Source organism: Psammomys obesus, unplaced genomic scaffold, assembly GCF_907164565.1.
Source record: "Psammomys obesus unplaced genomic scaffold, mPsaObe1.curated_primary_1811, whole genome shotgun sequence".
Classification (NCBI taxonomy): Eukaryota; Metazoa; Chordata; class Mammalia; order Rodentia; family Muridae; genus Psammomys; species Psammomys obesus.
In genome coordinates this window covers 8,337,017-8,353,177 of record NW_026585987.1, presented here as the reverse complement: position 1 = coordinate 8,353,177, position 16,161 = coordinate 8,337,017, and the positions used below count along the sequence as shown (strand labels likewise).

Sequence of the window (16,161 nt, the reverse complement as noted above, 5' to 3'; positions counted from 1 at the left end):
CTTCTCCTAGCAGTGTCCTTCACACCAAACTCCTGAGTGTCAGCTTCTTCTTCAGTAATGGACATGTAGCTGCCTTGTATGGTCATAACTTTAGGGATCATGTGTGTGCTTGCCGTAGTTGGTATGGAGGCCATGTTCAAGAAACAGGTTTTGATACCTGCTGTCCAGGGTCTGTGACAACTCTCCTCTGCTTACCTAGGCTCACCATCTACTTCAGGATTCCAACCCTTCCCTTAACACTTTTCTGGACCACCTAAACTTGGTATAACACCTGGTACATATTTTGCCATTAATTTGGCAAAATTTCTAATCCAAGATAACAAAATCCTAGGATTTTTTGATACTAATATGACATCAAAAGTAAAAAAAATTTACATTTGACTTCATGTGACAAGTGAGCCCAAACAAAGCACTGAAACACCAAGAAAATCTCATGCAGTTATCTTCAAACTGTGTGACAAACTATAACTGAGACGTAAAGTGATTCCTGTTTACAGTTGAGTTCTACCTGCATCCTATCTCATCACACAGACACACACAGACATACACACAGACACACACATACACAGACAGACACACACAAAGACAGACACATACACAGAAAGACACACACAGAGACAGATGCAGACATAGAGACAGAAAGACACACATAGACACACACAGACAGAGACACAGACACAGATATATAAGCAAAAGACACACAGAGAAAAAGACACACAGAGACATGCACACACAGAGACAGACAACACACATGCACATGAAGTCACGCACATGCACATGAAGTCCAAAAATATTTTAAATCTGAAACTCTGATCCCCAGCATTTGAATAAAGAATGCTCAACCTGCGGTACAAACGGCTACTGTTTCTCAAACAAGGTTGTGAACTACAGAACTGTTTGAGAGCTAGGAATACATATTATTTTTATTCCACAACAACTTAAGATGCTTAAACATCCATTGTCACCAAAGAAAAGTTAGGTTAAAAAAATGCTTCAAATGCATTCAACTGATAGTTATGAAAACTTAAAACATTGATTGTTAACTCCTGACCACACACACCTGACCAAAGCTCAACTAATTATTCCTTTTCCTACTAGGAAAATTAAATAAGAGCTACTCACCCTCCTCCTCCCACTTTCCAAGGCAGAACTTCTTGATACTTACATCTCATTTATCCTCCCTCCTCACTACCCACTCAGTTATCAGTGTAGTGGATGACACCTTCTTCATTCCACTGGAATCTGCCTATGTCATTTTATCCCAATAGCCATTTGAGTCTCAGCCCTTATGATGAAGACAACGGGTTGATTCTGTCTACCACAAGAACTGACTGTTCTCCAGTTTGGACCCCAAACTGCTATTGTCCTCAGCCTCAAATCAGACCCTATCACTTTACACTTTAAATTTCCCTTAGAAGAGCATACATGTGTCCCCTGGTTTATCCTTCTACCATCGCCCGTGCCATTGCCCCTTCTTGCATTCTACATTCCAGTCATATCTAAGAACTTGGCAGGGATCACACTTATGCCATTCACTTCCTTGCCTCTGGGCCTTTGAACCTGCTGCTCCTCTCCATGAAATGCCCTTCTCTCTACTCCTTGCCTGGCTCACCCTGCCCATCTTTCATGACTCAACTGAGACATTACCTCATTTCTCTACCCTGTCCCCCCAGCCCCCGTCTGGTTAGATGCCCCTCCTCCGTTTCCTTGGTGTCCTTCATGGGCCTCAATCTTAATACTGCTCACCTTGTATTATAACAGTCTGTTTATTTGTCACCTTCTCCCCACCCAGCTGAGGATGGGATGCACCTCCTATTCCCCTGGTATCACAGAGCTTAGCAGGGTATTGACAGACACCCTGCCAGTGCTCATGTGGGGCTTTTGAAAAATGAATAAATGAACTTAAGTGAAATGAAAGAAAGGACTCAAGAACCAATACGTCCTCAGAGAAGCAGATTACCTCATCAAGAAAAGAGCTCAATGACTGACCCCTCCATCTTGATCAACAGTACCTTCTATGGCTTGAACACATCCCCTTCAAGCTCTTGCTCATCATCTACTACAGGCCTAAATCTTCAGTACAACAGTGTTAGACATTGATTCCAGCCCTAGATCATGACAACAAAGCCCTCTGGAATGGATTAATTTTGTTAGTTGCTATGAGAGTAGACTAGTTAGTTATTGAAGGAACTAGCTCTTAAGAGTAGAAGTGGGAGGCTGGGAAATTCAAGGCATCCCCAACTACACAGAGAGTTTGTTTGAGGCCAGCCTAGGCTACAGGTATCCTGCCTCTAAAATAAATAAATAAAATAATGAATGAGTAGCTAAATAAATAGACACTAAAAATATAAATAGAAGTGAGTTTCACCCCCTCACTTTCTTATGTTCTCGGGCTCTTTCACCTTCCACAACAAGATGACGCAGAAGGAGGCCCTCGCCAGATGCTGAACAGATGTGACTCCTGTGCCCTTGGACATTCAGCATTCAGAAACACCAGCCAAATAAATTTCTCCTCTTCATAAATTACCCACGATGTTCTGTTTTAGCAGCACAAAACAGGATGAGACATAATTCCTTCTCCAGGCTCTGTAGTCAGCAACAGACAAGACTGAAGCACTCTTGTCCACCTCTGTTCATGTCCTCAGACCTGCCTCCTTCCTCCACTTCTACCTCAGCGCCCCTTAGCTCCTTGTCTGAGCCATTGCTATATCATTCCAGAAGGTGTCTGTTTCCAGTCTTCCTGGTTGTCCTCTCCTCTCTCTCCTACACACACCTTCACAAGGGATTTCTGCTTAACATGAGGTCTGTGTCCATAGTGCTTGCTCCTGCTTTGCTTCCTGGAGTCCTAACTCTACCTTCCATACCACTGGTTAGGGCAAGCTGAGGGGTCTAGAGTCTAGAGGGAGTGGGTGGGTCTGAAACTGCAGTTTTACTCTTCACCCAACTGACACTCCAGTCTTGTCCCACAAAGCAGAAAATCTTTCAAACCACAGGAATGCTCTACAGGCATCTGCTGTAGCATCCTTTTTCCTGGGAAGCCATTGTACTATATGAAAATGGAGGTAGATGATATGATTTCATAGACTAGTGTTGATTTTGCCAGGAGTCAATACTAAATCTAACTATCATTAATTACCATCTGTGCAGGTTTTTTTTCTTCTTCTTCTATGTGTTTGCCTTTGTGCACATACCCTTATTTAATTCGTCGTTCTCAGGACATAAACTTAGTAAGGGACAAACTATGGATCCAAACCCTGCTCAATGTGCTTCCTAATTCTGAGTTCTAAATGAATCACATCTGCACCGAAAAGGATTGTGATGCTTACATCAATAATAAACACTGAAGACTAGATTATTATTTAACTATTACATGAATGCTCACATATGAGAAATATGAGAGTATTAAGACTAAAATCCAAGAAAACAGTTGTATTTGTGGAAGTGGCATATATGCATTAGCAGGCACACAAACTGCTCGTTAGACCTGAAGACTAGTGCTAACCTCACATGGGAGAGACAGAGGCTAGCTATTTCCAGCCCATCATCTCTCAGGATGCTGTGCTAGCCAGATGGCCTGACTGTGAGAGGGTCAAGAGTACTGAGAAGTTGGGGCTATAAAGAAAGAACTGGATCTAGTGATTTACTGTCATTTCTTCCGCTGACACTTCTTCTCCCAAATAGAATTTCTCAGAATACTGTGACTTGTGAAAATCTTTGGAATGATTAGTAAAATACCAGACAATTCTACAAATTTTTATGTGTTTGTCCTTGAAAACCTTGTAATTGCCACTTCAGCCTTTCATGAAACTTGAGGAAGTGTTGAATACGTTCTTCCCTAAATAAAAGGGTGTTTCTGTGTTCTGTTGCTTTGTCAAAGCCGAAAAACAAGCCAAGGTGGCCCTCTCTCTTGTGCTCCAATTCTATTGGAGATACTTTGGGCGGGGGCGGGAGAAGCCAGACTGAACCCAGTAGCCTTAATTCCCCCTCCACCTGTTTATTGTGTTTGGGTTTTTTTCTGGCAAAATTGGGCATTGCCATATCACCCTGATTTTTGTTTGTCTATTCTTTTCTGAAATGCAAGACCTTTTCCTAAAGTTGCATCCATTGTCTCCAGAACACAAGGAGCATCTGTTAGTGTCACATCTTCAGGAGACTTTGGAAAGCAAGTCATTCACCTCACTGAGCTCAGGGAGAAAGTTCAAGTAACCGAACGAGGATAGCTCTCACCCAGTATTTTCACCCACTTTGTTGATCGCCATGCTGTCATACTTGCGTCTGATGACTGGTTTAACCAAATGCTTTTATGCAGTGCTTTGGCATTTAAAAGGTTTTGGCATACCAGTGCCTCTTTCAATTCATAGAATAGCTCTGAGAGGTCAGTGCTGTTATCCCCACTTTATAGATGCTGAAACTGAATCGACACAGAAGGAAGCAACAGCGAGCCTAGCTGATGTTATAAAATATTCCATATCTTAGTCTTTCCAACCCCCTGGCTGCCAGGCACAGCACACCAATAGCCAAAGCTGGTCTCTGGTTGCCCAAAGTTCAATTGCCTTTCTGTATCTGCTGCCCTAGTACTTTCACCATCCACAGTTTGATCTTATGACTCAATTCTTCATATCCGTTCACTCCTCACTCATAACATAATCCCTGCATTTTAGCTGGACCACAGCAAGAGATGTTCAACCTCCTTCCTTTGGCATGGTCACAGGAGTCAAATTGGTCCAATAAGACAAAGGTGAAAATGCAGAGGCGAATTTCTGAGTCATCCCTTAAAAAAAAGGTGTGTGTGTGTGTTTGTGTGTGTGTGTGTGTGTCCCTTTCCTCTTTTTCTCATTCATTGGCAATAGCATGTCTGTGTCAGCTAGCTCCTTTCAATCATGAGGATGAGGGCTCAAAAAGGGTTGGCAGAACCGTGGTGTGGGAGGCTGGAGACAGAGAGAAATCATCAATGACACCCGCACAGTCATGAGTCACAAGCAATTCCTTGCTTTCTAGTTTACATGTGCTTGTACACACACACACACACACACACACACACACACACACGGACACACAATCTAAAAAATAATTTAAAAAGCACAATGGGATGGAAGGGAGCCTGGGGCTGAAAGTCCTCCTTGTGCAGAATCTGTCCTGAGTACTATGAGATAGTTTATAACCTTGGTGCTTGCCCCACTAAGATACTCAGGCATATTTCTGCATGCCCTCTATCGACCAAAGGGGCTCCAGTCAGGAAGCATAGCTAGTCTATCCATGCTCTGTCAAAGAGATTCTGATGAGCTCAGTAACCTTGCCAAAGGTCATTTTTGCTCAGGTGATAATAGAGTGGAAACTACAAACAAATCTTCCAATTCCTAAGTTTTCTCTAAGTTGAGATGTGATCCAAACAGAATCGATGTTCTGGCTCAGGCAGACCAGTAGAGTCCAAAAAACTGCCTGGAGCCTTTAGGTGAGCAATACAGCCTACTGAGATAGCCGAAGAAACCAGAACTTTCTATTTCTGTTTTATCTCCTCTTTTGACATCCTGTGGAATTTCATAATGTACATAATATATTAGTATAGTCCTACATGTATAATTTATAAATACATAAATATACATATCTTGGTGTGTGCTCAAACACTTAACTGATGATAAATGATCAAAATGTAAAAATCACCAGTGTAACCATTATTCTCTATTTCTAATTCCCAAAAGTATTATCAAATTTTCTTTGCTTTATTTCATTATTTTTTTTTCCGAGTGGAGCCACGAGTCATTCTTCTAAGACAAAAGATAAAGTGGGTGCAGAAAACTAACCATATCAGAAGCTTCTGGAGAGAAGACTATCAAAAGATCTCTGAGAATTGCACATCGCCAACCAGGTCATTTTGACCAGAATATCTGTTGTTTTGTTTCTCCCTTTCAATGAATTATTTAAAAAGACTACCCATTTGTCAACTTAGTTCCCTACTTGTCACTCAATCTGGAAAACAAAATCAAGTTTTATTTTGGTAATGGGGCCGATGCATGCTGGGAGGACACTCTGTGGCAGTAAAAGTGAAAGGATAAGAGAGGTTGGATGGGAGAGGGTCTGACTCTCCACATTATGCTGTTCACAGGTTTAAATATTCTCCCTATTCAATCAGCTTCCTATAATTTTACCCAGAGTTCAACTGACTTCAATCCTTTAGCCTTTCTTTGCCTTATGAGATAACACATCAGGCACAAAAAGGCTAATACCCCTTCCTACATGATCAAAATCCCACTTGCTAACCCTAGAATTAGTTATGTACAGCAGGTCTTACAAGGGACAAGAAGATGCAGAAAATTCAACATTTCAGTGAAGAGGACCCCCTCCCCTCCTCCCCCGATCCTGGCCTGGTGTTGGGGTTCAACTTCCCAAACATACGGAAATTGACCAGGAAATTCCTGAAGAGAAAGAAAGGAAAAAACAGAAGGGAACTAAAGAAGAAGAGAAAATTTGCAGGGCTAAACTCAATCCACAGAGCTCCTGCCTCTGGCCGCAAGGATGGCAGAGGCCAACACATTTTTTTCTTAGTAGTGTAAATGATATCATCCACTTCCTAGGTCTTATTCTGTGCGGGAGTGCTGAGAGTGCCACAGCCATTCCCCATTTAATTCTCACAGCATCCATATGCCATAGATTGATGCGCTAAAGTACAGAGATCCCAACCTTTCTGTGCTTGAGGCACACATAACTTCCTAGAAACATTTTATACCGTCTCTGGGCCAAAATGAATGCACAACAGTTTCATTTACTAAGTAGTTATAACCAAATGCCTTCTTAATATTAATTCACAGAGATGGTGCCATTTTCCTTGAAAGTTATTATTATTAATTATCATTGTTATTCTTATTTATTATTATGCTTGTGTGTGCAATGATTTATGTGCTGGGGACATGAATGCCATGATACAGCTTTCTGAAGTCAGTCTTCTCTTTCCACCTTTACATGTCTTGGGGAAAAAACTCATGTCCCAGATTGTGCATTAACTTTTAAAAAAGCCCATCAAGCCTCCTTGCTAGCCTCAAAGTTTTACTATAGAGTGTCATTATAAGCTTGGTCAAAGACCCCAAGGTACTCTGACATACAATTTGAAAACCATAGATATTATCTGCGGCCTAGAACAGCATGAAAATCCTTAGTTTGTGGAAGCAAAGCAAAGGAATCCAAACACATGGAGTGCCATTGTGTAAGCCTTCCTATTCCATCATCTTGGCTTCTTGCATTTCTGCAGTCATTATTTCCTATCTAGTCCTGCATATTGGACAAGTGTGCTGACCCCCACCCAAACATGCAGGTACCCAGCCATATTTACACAGACACAAGCCCATCCCCAAGGTTCAAACCATTTCCTCCCATTGAAATGGTATTCCTTTGAATCCGACATTCTAGAAAGTTTTCATTTCCAGATCCAAGTTTTATCTCTTGACTGACTACTTGTGTCAATATTTGTCTATCCCTGTTAAATCCTGTCTATTAAATGTCATGTTAATGACTTCTGGTCTTCTACTGTTCCCTCATTTTTTTTTATCAGAATAAATGTTTGTTTTTGTTGTTTTGTTTTGTTTTGTTTTGTTTTATATACTGGCCTTTGAATGGTGAGCCTCTCACACACTAGTCAAGTACTCTACCATTGAGTTGTTGTGTTTTTCCCCCTTTTACCTCTTCATTTTCTTTCTTTTTTCCCTTTGAGACATGGCCTTATTAAGTAACGTATGGTGCATCCTTGAACTTTGTATCCAGCAGGTCTTAAGCTGACATTCTCCTGCTTGCCTCCTGTGTACCTTGGATCACATGCCAGCAAGCTAGGCTGAATTTTTCCAAGACTGAACTCTATGGCCAACAGCAAGCATAAGTTATCTTGCAGTGAGCGTGCTTACAGGAGCCACAATGCCAGTTGTTACATCAGCAAGCTGCCGGAGTACTAGAAATTGACAAGACACCCTAATGTCCGGATGACCATAATGGAGGGTGTACAGTCAATATCAGAGCATCAGACATGACGCCTAGCATCTTTATGATGTTTTATGGCAGAGTTTTGTATGCTCTCACTGCAGCCTGATTATCGCATTCTTTCCACGGCACAAAGCCAAAGCTTAGGCAAAGTCACTGTGGTCAACATTTTAACCTGCAAATGGGAGGGAAAGGTCCAGAAGCCCAGTGTCATAGTCCTGGTCTTCTGTTTTACACCTGTCTTGACTTGGCCTCACAGAGCCAAGGACCAGAGCCCAGGTCCTCTGTGTAAGATGAACTCTCAGTTTCAAAGCTCTGGGTCAGTGCCTTGACAGTGTTTTACACAGAAAAGCAAGCATTGGAACACAGAAGGCTAGTGGGGACACTACTAGGGAAATACCCACTCTTTGGTGGGGTCAGTGGGTTTACAGAAAGTTCCAGCTGGTTTCCTACAGGAAGTTAATCTAAATGAATACCACCCCCAAGTTATCTTGCAGTGGCATACAGAAGCCACTGTGCCAGTTGCTACATCAGCAAGGTGCTGAAACACTAGAAATTGACAGGACACCCTAATGCCTTGTCCTAATCTTCCAACCAAGGGCAGAGAGAACCACAGGCTGGGGCTGAGGGCCGCAGAGGCTAATGAGTTCAGGGCTGAAGGCTGATGGGAAGACACCAGCCAGCTGAAACGTAAATTTAGCTAGTCCTCCCAGGTCATGAGAGCTTTAGTAAAGACGAGACAGGTCTGGGGCTCAGACCTCCACCCACAGGGTGCAGGTAATGCTGATTCTTCCTAATATATGATTTGGGGGAGTTACTTTACCCCTCTGTTTCAGCATTCCTGTCAGTAGAATGAGGTCATGGAAGAGTTGTGAAGATTAAACAGAAAAACAAACATAAAGCAGGAGGAACGGTGCCTGGCGGTGACAGACACTTAATAAGTAATAGCAGCTTATCGAGGATGACAAATAGGTTCCGGGATGTGCTGTACTCAGCAGGCACTTATTAAATGGGAGTGACAGACAGCGCCACCACCGCCATCATGACAGTGTTGTTTGTAGGCACTGGTGTCATGCTTTATGGAGCTATTCTGAAGCTCCAGCCTGCAGATTAAGGGGCAGAATGGGAAGAAGGAGTGGGAAAGAAAGGGATCAGAAGAAGCCAAAAGCAAAAATTTCACCCTGAGAGACCCTGACAGGAAATAAGAGAAGTTGAAATGTGGTACCAGGCCGGGAAAATAAAATAAACAACACACCATGTGAATATACATTTCAAATTACATCATTTTCTTCTGCATGGTGTCTCCAGCCAGTTGGGAACACACAGATGTGTCATGTTTATTTATAAAGTTTTATTGAGATTACAAAAGTGTCAGCCTTGAATTTTATGAAGAAAAAACAGTGAAGGGGAGGAGGCCTTCCTTTGGCTGATTCCACTTAAGGAAGAATGAAGAGTATCTGCGATGGAACCTTTCATCAAATGCCTGCCTTTCTAAAGGGAGGTATAGCATGTCACCAAAGCAATGCACACAGGAAATGCTTGAGGATGCTAACACAAACCCTTGTTATTATTACATGCATGGGAGTACATGTAGAAAGCCAGAAACATTTATGTAGGAAGGTCCTAAACGCTCTGGTGCCTAAAAGGAAGTACTCACAGTGATCTGGGCGTCCTGGCCAACAGGTACATTATGGGACCGCTCCCGGATGGACTTGTCTGAACCAACCTCAGAGTAAAACACCTTGAAAACAAGCAGAGACCCTGGTGAGAATAGAGGCAACATTTCTCTAAGATCAAAAGTTCAAAAACACTCAGAAAGGCTGTGGCCACTGAGATAGGTCACTTTGCCCCATAAGCACAGGTAACCTGTGAGTAAAGGAAAGTACCCAGCAAGGCCATAAGCCTACACAGGCTTGGAGAAAGACCCCTACAGTGAGGAAGAATGGGTAGGGTTGGATTCAGCTCCTCCCCATCCCCCCCAAAATATAATCTTCTTGCGGCATATATTTCTTATGTCTGTAGATGAATCACTGTGCTGGTTCGTTTTATTTCAACTTTGCACAAGATACAGTCATTTTGGAAAAGGAAACCTCAACTGAGAAAGTGCCCCTATAAGACTGACTCATGGCTGTGCCTGGGGTGACTTTTCTCTTGGGCCCAGTTCACTTTGGGTGGTGGTTGTGGGTGCTAGAAGAAAGCAGGTGGACCAAGCCAGTAAGCAGCACTCTTCCGTGGCTTCTGCTTAAGTTCCCATCTTCAGGTTCCCTGCTTGGTTCCTGTCCTGAAGTCCCTCAGTGATGGAACGTGACCTGAAAGTTGCCAGATGAAATAAACCTTTTCCTCCCCGCGTTGCTTTTGGTCATGGTTTTGTATTACAGCACCAGAAACCCTAACCAAGACAGTCTCAAAATAGATTTCTACTCTAAGACCGGAGGGCCTGGGCCACAAAGAACAGCCTCTGTTCTTCAGTGAAACAAAGACAGGAGGGAGTGTTGGGACTCAAAAGGAACAAGCTGCTTTCTCTCCATCCTGGATGACATTCTCAACCCCAGGGGCAGGGCATTGTGAGCTTGATAAGGCCAGTTCTCCCAATATCACCGAGATTTAGAAGTCTCAAATTCCCTGACTTCTAAAGTCAACTCATTTCTAAAAACACTACGCAAAGAAAAATGTTTTGGTGAACTGCAATAGTTTAACCTAGTTTGTAGTCTCTGGTGGAAAAGGACAAAAATTCCCAAAAATTCCCCTGCTTTGCCTGTGTGCCCCTTTAACTCAGACCCTGTCAGTGACAACCTGTGATTTTTTTCTGCCTCTGCATTTTTATCTAAATTTGATGATGTGAAGCTGGTAGCAGACACTGTGTATTCTGTCTGCTTTTCTTTCCTTTGCTACACAGCAAAATGACTGGATGGATCCCAATGGGTTAATGGTACTATCAGCTCACCAGAGGAGAATGGCACAGTTATTAACACAAGAGGATTGGTGTAAGGGGTCAAAAAACAGGGTGAACACCTAAAATACAAAAATCAAGCTCTGAATTGCTTCAAAATATGAAACATTTGGAGAGTTGATACAGCGTCAAAATATAAAAAAGTAAAATTCCACACCTGACTTCACATAATGAGTGAAAACTAGAAATGATATAAAATTGTCTCCTGCTATATGTATGTAGAAGGTACATTTAAACAATTACTAGATTTTGGGTTTAGCTTTGGATTCTAGTCCCAAGATATCTAATTATGAATTAGGCAGATACTCGGAAATCTGAAGGAAAAAAAAAATCCCCAATCAGGAACATTTCTGACCCCAAGCAGATTAGGAGTAGTCAACCTATACAGGAGATACACACAGAAAAAAAATGGACAGACAGACAGACAGACCCCCTCCCCCAAACACACTGCGGAATCCTCCATGCCCCTGTACTCACTGTGTACCCAATGATGTGGATACGAGAATGCTTCGGTGTCTTCCACTGGATGCTGAAAGCTGTACAGTTCAAGGCTCCCAGCTTGATGTCAAGAGGAGGGCCCATCTTGCCTGCCTCAGACAAAACAGATTGCATTAGATGCTCCATGTAGCCTAAGTATTATTTATACAAGACTTGAGTGTGTACTTATAGACAAAGATCACAGTTAAGAACAACGCAGTGTCGACTGATAAACCACATAGGTTTCAGACAACCCGCTAGAGTTTGACTGCTGACTCCCAACCTGCCACTGGAAGAGAAAGTGGCCTGACCAATACCTTTGATCTGTTCTGCAACTTGTGTTCATCCATCAAAGTGAGAGTCACAGTTTGCAGTGCAATAGACCAAACTAGATGGCTTTTTCATAAGAATTTGAGAAGGGGTGAATAAGATGATCAGTTCTTAATTTACATATAATGTATATGTTGGGTATGCATGTCACCTACATACATCTGTTTATAGAGCTTATATATTCTTATGGGTTGTTTTGAAAATATGGTCTATAATAATTAATTATCAGTTTGACACAATCTAGACTCACCTGGGTAGAAAATCTCAGTGAAGGATTATCTAGACCAGGTTGGCCTGTGGGCATATTTATTGGTAAATGTCTTAATGATGTTAATTGAAGTGGGAGGACCCATTTTTTATGGGTAGTACCATTCCCTGGGTTTGGATCCTGAACTGTGTAGGAGCAGAGAAAGAGATGGTTGGAGAGATGGCTAAATAGTTACGATGAGGGGATGCTTTGACTCACCTGTGATAACCTACTGTAACCCGGAATCATTACCTTTCTCCTCTAAGTTGCATTTCTCAGGGTGTTTTATCACAACAATGGAAAGAGAAACTACCCCACCCATGGGTTAACAGAGAAAGGGTTAGTCCTTTCTTATTTCCAAGCCCAGGAATGCCAAAGATGTCCCAGGATTTAATCTTATACCAAACCCAAGCACAAAACAGAAGGCGTTCCTATCATTGTGGGTGATAGGAAAAGTGGGATGAGTCACACAGCCTACAGCTCTCCCATACAGAGCTCCCTTGTACAGTAACCATCAGCCTTGTTGGTGGACACTGAGGCTGTTTAGAAATGTCCTCTTAAGAAAACTCTGAGAACTTTTACCTGTGCCTTCTCATGTGCACGATCAGCTATTTCCAGGATGGGTATCTTTCAGAAATTAGAATACACACGCATTCCAGCTAATGTAGGTTACTGACATTGCTATCGCCAAGATTAAATGGAAAAAAAAAATCCTTAAGCATACACTTAATTTAATTTGAATAATTTCTTAGAATCCCTGTACCTAAGACAACTTCTCAGGGTTGACACCTTTGACATTGTGAGTTAGGTAGCTGTCCTAGAGCACGGTTGTATATTTGCTAACGCCTCCCCATTATACAATAGCAGCACTCCCTGGACGGCTGGGAAACCCCAGAACAACTTCACCAATAAATCTAGGTGAACAATTGACACCCTGAAAACTTGCTGAGAACTTCCAACTTAAGAGAATGAATATTCTTAAAGACTCGTGAGAACCAAGCATGTATATGAGAAATTCACTAATTTATAAGCTTATGCTGATGCGTGTCTTGCTCCAAATAAGCAGTGTGAGCTTCCTGAGGGTAAATGTTAGCCCTCCAGAGTTTCTCCTCCACAAATCCATCTCAAGAGAGTAAAGGACAAGCCATTGACTACTAAAGAACATGTGTTCTTTACATCCAATGAAGGACTACCAGAAAATATATAAATTCTACACGCTAAACATGTTTTTCCCCAAATTTATCTGTTGAACACAACCCCTAACACTTAGACAGTGACTGGAGGAGGAGGGTGCCTCCTCATGAATCGGTGTTTGCTGTGGTTTCAGTTTGAAATGTCCCCCAGAGTCTCATGTGTTTCAACACGTGGGCCTGAGCTAGTGGCACAGTTCTGGAGGTTATACAGCCTGTGGAACATGGGACCCAACTGCAAGATGTAGGCTGCTAAGGGAAGCTTGAGAAGATACATCCGCCTCCACTGCCACCCTAAGCCCTCCGCTTCCCAGTCCTCAAAGACAAGACCAGGTCTTACGATCTTAACACCCCCGCGCCTTCCACAATGTCCGAAATCTTCCAATAGTGTGCGCAAAAGAAACTTTTCCTCTGTCCAGTTATTCTGACGTGGAGTTTGTCACAGTGAGTGACAAGCAAAGCAGTACAGTGCTCTTAGAAAAAAAAAAACTTTAAGTACCCCTTCTTCCCTCTGACAGCAAGAGAACTAGGTAGTGCCTTTACTGAATCTCTCAGGGACACAATTGTGGACTTTCTACACCCTAAATATCAGAAAAACCGCATCTCCATAAAGGCCTTCCCCCAGCAACCTCCATCTTGCAGCTAGATCCTAAGTCCCAAAGTTTCAATAACTGTGAAAAATAAATTTCTGTTGTTTATGAGCCACACAGCTTCTGGCATCTTGTTACAGCAACTGAACAAACAACAAACACAGAACAATCAATGTCCACTGTGAGAAAATAATGAAGTTTTTAATATGTGTCAGAAAAAAATCCATGAAAGAAGATCAACAGATGGCAAACAAGCATATGAGAAGATGCCTAACGTCACATCATGAAGGAAATGAAGATTAAAACAGCAGTGGGATCTCAGTCTATAGCTACCAGAATGGCCCAAATCCAGAACCCTGCCAAGCATGGGAAGAAATGAGGCTTGGTAAGGTGAGGGGCAATGCCAGCTACTCTGGAACCACAGCGGGGAGATCAGGACTAGAGGGGGGTTCTAGGCCAGTCCGGGAAACTTAGGGAGTCTTTGTCTCAAGATAAAAAGCTATAGGAATGATGGGTATATAGTTCTTCCCAAAATTCATCTGCTGAACTGCAGCCCCATGTATGGCATCTATGAGCTCTAGGAAGAGGATCAGTGGAGCCAGTTCAATCCCCAGGTTTAAACACAATCTCTCATTCATGGAAATTCAAATTGCTACAATCACTTTGGAAGGCAGCTTTTGGTGGTTTCTTATAAATATGATCCAGCATTGTGTACCTCGTGGTTTTTTTTTTTTTTTTTTTAAGAATCCAAAACCTGTTCTCACAAAACTCTGTGCATATATGACTATAGCAGCTTTGCTCTTAATTGCCTACTCTTACAACTAACCAAGATGTCATTCAACTGCTGAATGGATAAATAAACTGTGGTACATCCAGACAATGGGATGTTATTTGATACTAAAAATAGATGGGATGTTACATGACCAAGAGACATGGAAGAAATTTAAATGCATACTGCTAAGAGAAATAACTCAGTCTAGAAAAGCTACAGACTGAGTGATTCCAGATAGTTGGCATCCTGAAGACAGTAGAAGCATTGGTGATTGCCAGACATTTAGGGAGAGATAGGGATGAACAGATGAATTTTTACAAGAGAAACCATTCCATATGTGACAAATACTCAAGAGACAGGATTCAAAAGAAGAGTGGCTTCTGTTGTGCAGTTTCAGAGACTCCAGTCTGTAGAGTAGAGGGTGGTGGAGTAGGGCAGCTCATCTCAGGAAGTCAGGAAGCAGAGAGAGAATGCTTATACTGGCTTTATGTTCTCCTTCTCCCTTTATTCTACCTGAGCATTCTGCCTTTGAGATGGTCAGCCACTTTCAAGGTGGACTTTCTCTCCTTGGTTAATCTTGTCTGGAAACACTGTCACAAGCACATCCAAAAGTGTGCCTTGAACCTCCCAGGAGTGTGTCTCAATTCAATCAAGCTGAATAGTTATGGTTAACCATTGCAGTGTGATACTATAATGCTGTATATACATGCCATTATATAACTATCTATACTTGTATCATATTTAACTGCAATAATGAGCCCTAATGTAAACTGTGACCTTCAGCTGATAGTTGACTAGAGGTTGACCAGTTGGAACAAATGTGCCTCTTTGATGGAGCTGTTTATAATAGGGGAGTCTGAGCATATGTGGAGAGGTAGGGGTGTAGAAGGAATCTCTGTGCTTTTCTCTCATTCTTGCTTTGAATCTCTGGATCCCTTTTCCCTTGGCTAGACAGCCTTGTCTGGCCTTAGTGGGAGAGGATGCACTTAGTCCTACTGTGGCTTGAGATGCCAGGGTGGCGTGGTACCCCTTGGGGGCCTCCCCTTCTAAGAAAAGAAGAGAGAGTGGGGGAAGGGCATAAGGATGGGGTTGGGAGGAGAGGAGGGAGGGAACTGGGATTAGGCTGTAAAGTGATTACATTTAAAACAAGAAAAAGAAAAAAGAAAAACTTGAGGTGTCCTTTGACACTTTGGCAGTTCTGGGTATTGAACCTGGGGCTTTGAATATGCAAGGAAAGTACTAGATAGACGATGAATGGATGGGTGGATGGATGGATGGATGGATGGATAGATGGATGGAAAAAAAGAGGCAGGAATTATATTCTACAGTAGAGATTCAGAACCAAGAAGCCTTCACTCCCCCACTGTCAATGCTGGTGCCACAGCTGCTTCTAGATATCCAAGCTAGTGATGGACGCTGCAGTGATGAGTTCTCATATTCTGATGATGTGGCCTGGCTGCAAAAACAGCAGCAGGAAAATGGCCTCTGCCCCTTTCTTGCTTTCTATATCTCCCAAGGGCGTGTTTGATTGGCAGAACCTAGTTCATATTCAGAATGCGGGCTTCAGAGAGTCTGGGAAATTTAAGTGAGTGAGTCTGTGTGTGTGTGTGTGTGTGTGTGTGTGTGTGTGTGTGTGTGTGTGT

At 42.4% G+C, this 16,161-nt stretch overlaps 1 protein-coding gene across 2 annotated transcripts in view; it reads right to left on the bottom strand.

Annotated features, from left to right (window-relative positions):
* Positions 1-16,161, bottom strand: part of Egflam (EGF like, fibronectin type III and laminin G domains) — a 179,968-nt gene that overhangs the window by 96,640 nt on the left and 67,167 nt on the right. For both annotated transcript variants that reach the window (XM_055601137.1, XM_055601138.1), the window contains exons 2-3: positions 11,390-11,499; positions 9,620-9,703 (exon numbers count right to left, since the gene is read on the bottom strand). In XM_055601137.1, coding sequence (XP_055457112.1) covers positions 9,620-9,703; positions 11,390-11,499 — 194 coding nt within the window. The remainder of the gene's footprint in view (positions 1-9,619; positions 9,704-11,389; positions 11,500-16,161) is intronic.